General features: G+C 38.3%; 1 protein-coding gene across 1 annotated transcript in view; it reads left to right on the top strand.

The window, feature by feature from the left end:
* Positions 1 to 10,660, top strand: part of CSRNP3 (cysteine and serine rich nuclear protein 3) — a 78,594-nt gene extending 67,934 nt beyond the window's left edge. Inside the window, exon 4 of the mRNA XM_045780589.2 lies at positions 36 to 10,660. Coding sequence (XP_045636545.1) covers positions 36 to 1,100 — 1,065 coding nt within the window. The 3' untranslated portion in view covers positions 1,101 to 10,660. The remainder of the gene's footprint in view (positions 1 to 35) is intronic.
* The last annotated feature ends 746 nt before the right edge of the window (positions 10,661 to 11,406 follow it).

The raw sequence follows: 11,406 nt of genomic DNA on the forward strand, positions 1-11,406 counted from the left end.
GTTCCACGGGGCTAATCTGTGTTCTTCCTTCCAAGGTGGATCGAATGTCTTTCCCATGTGGCTGCACTAAAGAAGGATGTAGTAACACAGCAGGTAGAATTGAATTTAATCCGATCCGTGTCCGGACTCACTTTTTGCACACAATAATGAAACTTGAACTGGAGAAAAACCGAGAGCAGCAAATCCCCACGCTGAACGGCTGCCACGGCGAGATAAGCGCTCACAGTAGCTCCATGGGCCCCGTGGCGCACTCCGTGGAGTATTCCATCGCAGACAATTTCGAGATTGAGACCGAGCCTCAGGCCGCCGTGCTGCACCTGCAGTCGGCCGAGGAATTAGACTGCCAAGGAGACGAGGAGGAGGAGGAGGAGGAGGACGGCAGCAGCTTCTGCAGCGGAGTCACGGATTCCAGCACGCAGAGCCTGGCGCCTAGTGAGTCAGATGACGAGGAGGAAGAGGAGGAGGAGGAGGAAGAGGAGGAGGAGGAGGACGACGACGACGACGAGAAAGGGGACAGCTTCGTGGAAGGGTTGGGGACCCATGCGGAAGTCGTCCCTCTCCCTTCCGTCCTCTGTTATTCCGACGGCTCGGCCGTCCACGAGAGCCACGCGAAAAACGCTTCTTTTTACGCCAACTCTTCAACTCTGTATTACCAAATCGACAGCCACATTCCAGGAACGCCTACCCAGATCTCTGAGAGCTATTCCGAACGAGATCCTGTGAAGAACGGTACCCTCTCGCTGGTGCCTTACACCATGACCCCGGAGCAGTTCGTTGACTATGCCCGCCAAGCCGAAGAGGCCTACGGCGCCTCCCACTACCCAGCTGCCAACCCCTCTGTCATCGTCTGCTGCTCCTCTGCGGAAAACGACAGCGGTGTGCCCTGCAACAGCTTATACTCCGAACACAGGTCCAATCATCCCCAGGTGGAATTCCACTCGTACTTGAAAGGCCCCTCCCAGGAAGGGTTTGTCTCCACGTTGAATGGTGACAGTCACATTTCAGAGCACCCGGCGGAAAATTCTTTGAGTCTGGCAGAAAAGAGCAGATTGCACGAAGAGTGCATCAAATCACCCGTGGTTGAGACCGTCCCTGTTTAGTAGCTGAAGTTCTTCTAGGACCAACTCTTCTTGTATTTAAAGCACTGTATTTAATTGGATTTCCTGGGCCCGTGGTGGTTTAAACTGAGGACCAAGCAACCCCGGACTGTGGTGAATCTTCCAGACTGTATTTTGTTTTCTCCTTTCTAGCTACGTGACTGTGGCATTGCACAAATACAGTCTCTTGAGGATTTTAAAAGATTTCAGACTGTTTTGATAGAAAAATGCTAATTTTAAAAAAAGCCTATCTCACAGTTGCCTACCTGTCAAACTGTGTGAAACCTGCCAAGCTGTGTAGATCAGAGCTCCAAGTTTTGGATTATCGGGCCTGTGCAAGATTGTTAACTAAGACTGGGAAATAATAAGATTTAGAGTCCTAATTTTCGATAAATCTGAAGATGATGGTGACTTTTTAATGTAAAAGTAATTATTGTAAGAAAAAGATTTAATCGTTCCATGTGTGTTTTGTTTATGGTAGTTAGAAGTCATGTTTTGATGAAAACGAACAGCGACATGTTCTTTTAAGCTGAAGATGCATAGTTAGCCCGCCGAGCATGCCCACACGGATTGCATCTGGAATCCATTCACGTTTTTATGATCATGACTGATCAGATTTGCAAATACTTTCTTAAGGGTGAAATAGGCCTATTTTTGCTATTTTGGACAAATAAATGAGTCTATATGTGCAGGTCCTTACACAGTTTTCTCTAAAGTTAAGAGTTAGGACAATCCTCTGGTGAGGGTCTAGTCATTGCCCTCCCTCAGTTGACTCCAGAGATGGAGGTAGAAGGAATTGCCTTTCTTTTTTAAACAGCATCATCTTGGTTCTTAGCTTGGACAGCACCTTTAAACTCTACTCCCCTACATCCAAATGCACTTTAGTGCCCCTTCATGGTACCTTGTGAGGGGTGGGGACTGAGAACTCTTTGAGATGAAAAATTAAAAAAAAAAATTTTTTTTTAATCTGCAACTATTTAAGGTTCATATAATTAATATAGAGGAATCATCCAATGATACTTTATGAAGGAAAAATGACCTATTTTCCTTCGCCACTCTGAAGACCTAACTCGGTAAAAGCAGAGGAGGCAGAGGAAACCCGGAAGAAACACATCCTCAGCAACCAGCCTTGTCTACAGCATGATCAATCCATCTCGACAAAATGAGTATATAAGGAGATTTCCTTTTAGTGACTAGCTGATTGAAGGGGGGGCCTCTACCCAAATACTCAACTAGGCCTTACTTTTCTGAAGCGTTTTGATTTCTCTTGCCTGGGACAATTAGCAGAACAGTCCAGAATGCATTGAATACTTTCTAATTACCTCACGTTCTCTTATTAAAGGGGACAGATAGAAATTAAAACATGCACTCCCCACCTTTAGGTTATCTGCACTTGGTTCGTCGGAGGACTTCTAAGATCCCGTTTTCCTGTACATTAATTTAGGTACCTAAGTAGTGTGTTCTGCCTTTTTTCCCCCCAATGCAATATGACTATGCTAAGTCTGTTTCATATTTTTGACCTTCTGTTGTTCTATCATTTCACATTTTATGCCTCTTTGAAATGTGGACATGCCTTGCTATTCAGTGACTGCATCGCTAATTTTTATGTCTTTTAGACTTAGGTGTTTAGAAATATGGATATAAATATATTGTAGATCTCAATTCCTTAAAAAAAAATACTATTTTATTTCAGTGAACTTAAAAATGTTTGATCTCGAGAAAGTCCTCCAGTGGAAAAGTCTCTACTCAAACTTGATTTGGGGAACACATGTTTACTTGGCAGTTGGTTTCTGCCCTATCTCTACTCCTCCAGGGGGCCAAATTTATAACCATTAATGTTAACATTAAAGGAGCTTTGGGTTTGTCCTTATGGAAGTAGCAGTGATGAGGGCAGGGATGTGACTCTTGAAGGATAAGCCCTTTGGGTTAATCAGATCGGGGTTTTGCTCAAATCTCCGTAGTATATGTCCCGTTGTCTACAAAGCTACACTTTCTAGTGCTTGATTTCCAAAATTGTTTCCCTTACTAATACAATCGAAAGAGCACAGGCCCAAAGAAAAATGACAAGAGGCTACTGTTCCTTCATTTAGGCATGTGAAAAAAATCACATGTGCCCTATTTGCTGGACCACTACAAGCCCTTGAAGTATTTACTCGTGAAGCAGTCAGCATATTCTTGGAACCCAGACTGTGGCAGAGGGGGGCAGAAGCGACTCTGGCTGGGGCAAAGTTGAAGGGTAGAATGTCAGTCCAGTTTCTGAAAGGATAGATATTTAATTTGGTCCAGCTTTATTTTTGTAAGAAGGTTGAAGCCTACTTGTTTGTTCGGCTAGGTCTCTGTTTTGTAGCTTCATTTCCAAAAGGATGCTTAGCCTAGAAACAGGCAAACAAAAAATTTCAGAGCCTTTTCCCCTATCTGTCCAATTGGGGTTGAAAGTCACTGTGCACAGAAGGATTAACCTTCCAAGCATGAATTCCATTCCAAATTTTCATGTATATAACCTAACTCCTAAACGTCTCCCATAAACTACATACACAAATTACCTATTAAAACACTCCCATCACACACACACACACACACACACACACACACACACACACACACACATACTGTATACCACACCCTGGAGAATGACAGATTTTAGGCAATGGCCAATAAAAAATACTGTATTTTTCCCCACCCTAGGATTTGATGGGGTTTTATGATCAAAAAAGAAGGTCTAGAAAAGGGGTTAATGTGTAAAGCTATAGTTTGAAAATGTTGGGTCAAAGTTGCAAATAATATTAATGATGGATTCATTTCATTGTTATTTCCTTTCCCAAAAACACTGAGAGAGCACAGTGTTCCATCTGACTTTTTTTCCGTTAATAGCCCTTCTATTCAACAAAAACTGCCCACATGCCAGGAGAGAGCTACAGTTTTTCTAAGCTTTTTAAAATGGGGATCAAGCGAGATGCAGCCAGTTGGGATACTTAAGATCTTTATTTTGAGACAGAGTGACACCGGACCTGCAGCTGTTGTATTGCCCCCATAGTTTAACCAAATTATTGTCTTTTTCTGACACAGGGCTTTTTAGTCGTTCACTGCCAATGGCAAAGCTTCGTGCTTTGGTCCCTGTTGTTTCAGCACCAGCCCTATACTTTTTATTGGACTTAATTCCCAGTTATAATCCAGAGCAGATTAATTTGCAAGTCAAGTGGCTGGAGCAGCTTGCCCTTCCTTTGTCATTCTAGGTTTCCTTTGGGAGAAAGAAGTCAACGAAAGAGATTTACTTAAGTTATCCCCCCCATTGTTTAATCATTGATTATTATGACATAGGTAAAACTTGTTCAACTCATGTCTTTTGTTAGCTGAATAATATAGTTACTTTTTAAAAGTCAATCTTTTCTTTGTGATGTAACTATATTTTTCCCAGTGTACCAGCCACATATAAAATGTGAAATTAATGTTATTCGAGTCATAAAATCACAATCATCTATAGCCCAGCAGTAACCCCCATCCCCCGCAAAACAAAAACAAAAACAAACCACTATGAATTACAGAAACACTGGCCACAAAATAATCAAGAAGCAAAGAGATTATAAGTGATTATGTTCTTTATATTTTTACACTCTAACAGATGACGTTTTGGCAAAATTCTGGTTTGGTATATCATAAAACAGGGAAATAGATCATGATTTATTTCCTATAAATTGATAGATCATTGGTTCTCTGACTAAACTTCTGATATTGTACAAGTTTATAATTCTTTGGTCTTGATATTTAGAATTTACTAAGTATCAACTCTATCGACAAATATTTATAGAACACCTACTCTGTTAGAGGAAGTTTTCTAAGTGGTAAAAAGAGGACATAAAACACTACACACTCTAAGGAATTATAAGGGATTCTAAGGGAGGAGCAGCATGAAATAATCAAGACTCACTGTTAATTCTTTTAACTGGTGATTTTATGTTATGATTTTAGAAAAAGCGACATCAATTCTTGTCTCATTACATGCAAACCGTAACTCAAAGGATACTTCTTTTCCCTAAATTAATGGAGTTCACTGGATGCTCTTTTTTTCCTCTACCCCCTATCCAAAATTTCTGAATTAAATCTAGACTCAGCTAGGGGAACCAAATCGAATGAAAAAGAGATTTTCAGCTAATTGCTTCTTCAGTGTTAGATCTATACAAGTGATGCTAAATTTATACTAGCAAACTCCTACCAGATAGTTTCCAAAGCTGGTTGACTCATATAAACCAGGAAACATTTCAGGAAAACTTTGAAACAATGATGTGGAACATAATCACTCTTACTTCTATTTATAAACAAACAGCCTAGAAATTTAGCAAAACCATAGTTTCAAGTTCCAAAGGCATTGCCTTGTAGCCTGTAGAAAACAGAGGTCATTCGGGCCACCTCACTTTTCGCTGGGGTTACAAAACCATCAAACAAGCAAGTGGAAAATGGACATTCTCAGAAGTCAGATAGAGACTGCTTTTGTAAAAAGTGCCACAAAGCCTTCCACTTCCCCAAATACGACTTCACCTTCCTCTTTAAAAATGGCATCTGCTCCTTATTCTCTCGCAGAGAGTTTAGAGTGTTATTACTGTAGCCAGTGTATAAAATACCAAATTTAAGTGGGAAGTACCTTCTTACTTTCAAACGCAAGATTGGAGTGTAATTTGAAACCAGAACTATCTGTATATCCTTACCACAACCAACACGGGAAGTTTAAAGCCTTAATCGCTCTCCGTTCTAATACAAATTTGCAACTTCTGATTATATTATTCTGAGATCTGCTAACTTGTGCTCAAGTAACTTAAATGCCTAAGCCACATGTCACAGCTTCGCACAAATAGCACAGTCCAACAGATGTTTTCTGTCGCATTAAAGAATTTAATTGACTTAATTTAACTGAATATCAGCAATCGAAAAAGCCCACTAAAATTATGGAGGTGACAGGGTGGGGTGAGGACGGAATCTATGCGTAATAAGTGGTAGTGTCTCCTGGGAACCGTAACGTTTCAGCAGAGCTGAACAACTAGAATTTTCACCGGAAAAACTAGATTCACAAATGGCAGCCCGAAACCTAGAAGGGGCAGTGACAATGTCGAAACTCGGAGCCCAGTTGGTGTTCACATCTGCTGCCCACCATCCACATCGATTATGTCTTACTCTCTAAAAATCATCTGATGCTTGGCTTTAAAAAATAAAAAAACACGGAGCTCCAACATACTAAAGAAACTATTTTTAAGATTTAAACATATTTTATATTAAGGTGACTGACAGACTATTGTCAAAAGTGATGAATACGGAAATAAAAGAGCTCTTTAATATTCTACCTGTCAAATCTGCATATTTAATGTGACTTTTTAATATAGTCACTTCTAAGTTTTACTTCAACTCCTCTCAGCTTTCAAACTAGACTATGAGACCCCCTTCCAACCAACCAATGCAGGTGGGGTTTTTTGTTTATTTTCTTCCTTAGAAATTCAAACTTAAAGCTTGATATGACCTGGGTTGTACCTGGTGAGTGGCCCTGCGGTTAATCTAACTTTGGGCTGTCTGGAGAGTAAATGGAATATCTTGGGTTTTGATCTCTGACAGTAGTAATTCAGACAGAATTATTGGAAGCAGGAAGGTGAATACAACCAGATTCAAAGCCTAAACCAGTTCATTCTCTATATGCAATTATTGTAATCTAATTAATACACAGCCTGGAATTTTAGTAAATACAGGTACGTGTTACATTCATGGAAAATGAAGTAATTTCAAAGATTTAAGTCATGTTGTTGACTACTTTCTTTCACTCGTGATAAATATATCACTATACAGGGTAATTGCTTCTTAGTTGCTACTTTACACTTGCTTATAATTCAAGAAAAGTCAACTCTAGTGTGTCATTTTATTTCATCTCATAAGTTTCTGGCAGAACTCAAGTTTCAAGAAATATGATAGAATTTATTTTGGACAATACTTGCATTTAATGTGCCGATGATGACATTCCTTTCTTCACATTACTCATTACCATGGTGATAATCAAATCAGTTCAGTAACTCTCATTTTGGTGACATGTATGAGGCCATTTCAATATTTTAAGATAATGTATATTGATTCGACGAATTTAGAAAAAGACAAATTTATGGTAGAAATTAGCCTTGCCTTTGTCTACGTGAATTTATGTGGCCTGATTGAAAGGTTTTAGTGGTAATTTTGGAATAACTGTTTTGTTAGGTATGCCTTTCTTTTTACTTTTGCTTTCTTCTAATATTTTTATCTGGCTTGGGGGTATCTTAAAAGTTATTTATCGATGAATATTTGGAAGGACATTGACTTAGAAAATATCTCTTTAAAAAGTATCTAAGCTCTTCTATCACCAGAGATCTTTATCAAGTCTTATGGCCATGCTATGTAAGACCAGAAACCCCCTCATCAGGGATGTGTCTTCCAAATATGGTTTTGCTGTTTTCTCTACATAGGAAACCTATTAAAAATTAGATAAGAATTTTAAACTTTGTAACATAATTTATCCAATTTTATTTTGCTTCTCCTTTTTAATGTTGGTCAGCAAGCTTTTCCCCTTAGCTGTAAAGAAAGCCCCCCACCTCTAAAACAAATTCAAAGGAATTTGAAATTTTACTTATTTATTTTTTGAAATTTTATTTAAATATAAAAGAAAGGAAGGAAGTAAATAAAATCAAAATCTGAATTCCCCTAAAGGGGAAAAACCTAAATATCTAAGCCTAAGAAATAAATTGCCAGAGGTTATTGTTTTTTTAATTAAGTGTTGATCCTTGGATGCTTTAATGATACCCAAATAATATCTGAACTTGATAGACTTTAAATTTTAGTAGTTGGCACAGTCATTTCCTTTGTACCATAATTAAATAGGGTCCCCTGCCAAAGGTTACGCTCTGAATCGTGATTCATTAGGCTCTAGTCATGCCAAACGGGTATCTTAGACTAGTTTAATCTTTTCACGGATACTCACAATGGCCAACTGTGTGTGAATAATGAAAAGTTTGAGATTCTTGTGTATTCTTCAAATTTTATAGTCCCGAGACTAGAAGAGATCTCCAGAGGTCATCCGCCTCATCCATCTCTCTCCGGGGAAGACTGTCATTCAGGCATGCCCAACAGGATAGATACCCATCTATTCTTAACATCTCTAGGGAAAGCTGTTTCCTTGGCAACACAATCCAGTTCTGTTAGGTTTTTCTCACAATAAGAAAATATCTTGGCCAGTCTTTGTGGGCTAGGCACCTGGCAACAGTTGTGGTGATTTGGGCCATTGTCCTGGCAGACTCGAAGGACATTGGGTTTCCCCTTACTTTGATGATTATTGTATTTGATGACTCCATACGTCTCCTAAGAAATCAGATTTTTAAAAAATAAAGATGTGAGTATTGAGACCATGTTCAATAACATAACCTGCTTTCAACAAATATGACAGTAGTTTTTTTTTTTCTTCTTTTTCGTTTGTGTTCACCAATGCTGTAATGTCAGGAGGTAATGTCAAGAAAGGTGACTGTTTCAGATCCCCAGTGACAGACATCAGAGTTAGGATCAAGTGACTTGACTTGCTCAATTTTCTGAGAAGTTGCAGTGACATCAAGTGAGCATTTTCTACCTTCTTGCTTCTAAATAAGTACCTTCTCGTGAATCTTTCTTTACCCTAAAATGACAAATGAGAATCTCAAGCTTTTCCACTCCTTCTGGGGGAAGATGTGACTAGTTTTGGAGAGTCTTTTGTGGAATTAAATGACTCCAGAGAATTACTCAGCCACCATTTGATCCCAGCTTTTGTCCCCGTGTTATTTAAACAATGGCTGCCTGCCTTCTCAGGGATCAGCAGAATGATTTAAAAATTTGTCATCTTGACAAGGCCTGAAATCGAAGGGAGTCTGGGAGGATGGTGATTTTTTTTTTTCCTGATTACATCACTTGACCCAAGCACCCCCTGCAGCTTTCAGAGCATTTTCTGTTTGCTCAGAGTTGCTTCCAACTCAGAGTCAGAACTAACCGGAAGATGAGGAGCACCCCTGAAATCAATGTTTCCTTTCTCCATAGGATTTTTTTCCAATCTAGATACAGCTGCTTATCTCCCCAACTCGGATGCTCTTGTGAAATGACAGCCACATCGGTGCGGTTGTTCCCCACAAATAACACTAGGGGAAATAACCCTTTTTGCTTTAAAAAAAAAAAAAAGGTATAGAATGTTTATGTAAAGAATGTTGGATAATTTGGCCCATGTTTTAATTGACTCTAGACACTTCTATGGAAATAAGTCTGAGGCGTAGTTTGTGAAACATGTTTCAAAAGTGTTTGATGTAAAATAAATGCTAGACATTTACAGTACAGACATAGTTTAAAAAATTAAAAACCTGTAGATTACAACTCTGTTCCTAAGAACCTCAGCCTTTATTGTGTCTTAGTAAAGTTGATCTGCTTTCATTTTAGTTTATTGCATTTCTGGTGTAATAGCCTCTTAAGATAGAACTATTAATACATATGTATTGGTTAATGCCTGTTAATGCAGAAAATGGCACTTTGTTATTTCAGTGTGTTTCCCTCAATGTCACAGGGTATATCAATTTGATAGGAAAAGGTCATTTGACATTGGTCAAAAATGCATTTTCCCCATTTAAAATATATATGTATAATTGGTTGCATAGACAAATGGCACCTTTTGCAGTATCTTTATCTTGATCATAGTCTTAGATGTCAACTGTGTCTCCACTTTCCAGCTGCCATAGAATTCGGAACATTTGCAAATTCTGGTGAAATCGAGTGAGCTGAATGTAATGGTAGATCAAAGAATCCAAAGGACTTGAGTGTTATCCTTCAGTCTATGTTGAACCATTCGGACATTGGGAATGGTCTTTACACAAGGGAAGTCTTTTGAGAGTGTTTTTTTGTTTTGGTTTGGTTTTGTTTTTTTGTTTGTTTTTTGCTGACAAAAAAAGTAATTTAAAAACTCAGTGAGATAAACTCACTGTCACGTTTTTTGACATTGTGATTGGTTTTATCTCTTAGTTGATTTCTGTTATTACTTTTACTCAATTTCAACAGTATTTCAATAGACATTTTCTTACTGTTATGTTCAATTTAATCGCTCAGAAAGGTTGAAAGGGAAGAAAAGCAAACAACAGTTCATACATACAATCACTTTACACTAAACCATCATATTGTGTGTCACACAGTTTCTAGATTGATTTCTCTTGTGTATAAGTTATAACATCAAAGATGCCAAAGGGTATATAAAATAAGCTACAATAATAGTCAACAGAACTTAACCTGGATCTTATGTTGTAATAATTTATTCATATTAGATGTAGTCTTCTGTATTTATATTTTCAGTATTTATTATGAATGACATGGAAATTCGTGTATTTATTGTGGCTTTTTATTGCAGTGTGTATATATATAAATCACAAATAAGCATTTTTAAGTCTTATCCTTAAGTTTCTCTTATTAGTGGCACTTGTATTATGCTGTCCTTTTTATTATATATTGTACAATATCTTGTCCATTTGTTTGCAGCAGAGTAAAACCGGTTTCTAAGTTGTATCTACTGTTGCATTCTTTTGCGTTTTGTGTAAATCCTTTGTTCTTACATACTGAGCTGTCGCAAAACACCAAAACACACAAGAATACCTCCCTCTGTGTAACAGACAGAGTTTTGAAACGTTGTGTGAAACCAGTTCCTGTGAATGGCTTATTACATTATCATCTCAAAGAGGTGTTAACTTTATTATGATCGATCCTTAAGTGGAGACGCTGCTAACATTTTTCTTCAACTATTCAACTCCTTCATCAAGTAATGACGTGTGAACAAATGTGAGGGCCAGAGAGGAATTCCCTATGCAAATGAAATTTGGGGAGATATTTTGATAAAGACAAATCCAATCTCTTGTAAGTAGCATCCTGTAATACACTTGATTAGTAGTATTTTTGTTTGGCTTTGCTTAAAGCAGACTCTGTGTGATTTGGTGTTTAGAATATTTGTGTACACATAGTGCATGTAAATGCTTACCTGCTTGGTAATGCTGAATTAAGTGACTTTTTGTTGGCAAAGAGAAAATGGATCCTTCCTCATCTCCTATTATATGCAAGTCACTGTCCTCAAACAATGGGTTTTCTTACTCTCCGACACTAAATTTATATTTTTGAAAGTGCAATCATAATACGTGATTGTGTGAACAACCTATAACTCAAATTCGATCATGTTGCTCACTCACTTAAAATACCTTCTCTGATAGGCCTTCCTCACTGCCAACAAGATAAAATCCAAACTCTTTGGGGTGTCCCACGAGATCGC

Source organism: Ursus americanus, chromosome 1, assembly GCF_024610735.1.
Source record: "Ursus americanus isolate L20-20 chromosome 1, mUrsAme1.1.p, whole genome shotgun sequence".
Classification (NCBI taxonomy): Eukaryota; Metazoa; Chordata; class Mammalia; order Carnivora; family Ursidae; genus Ursus; species Ursus americanus.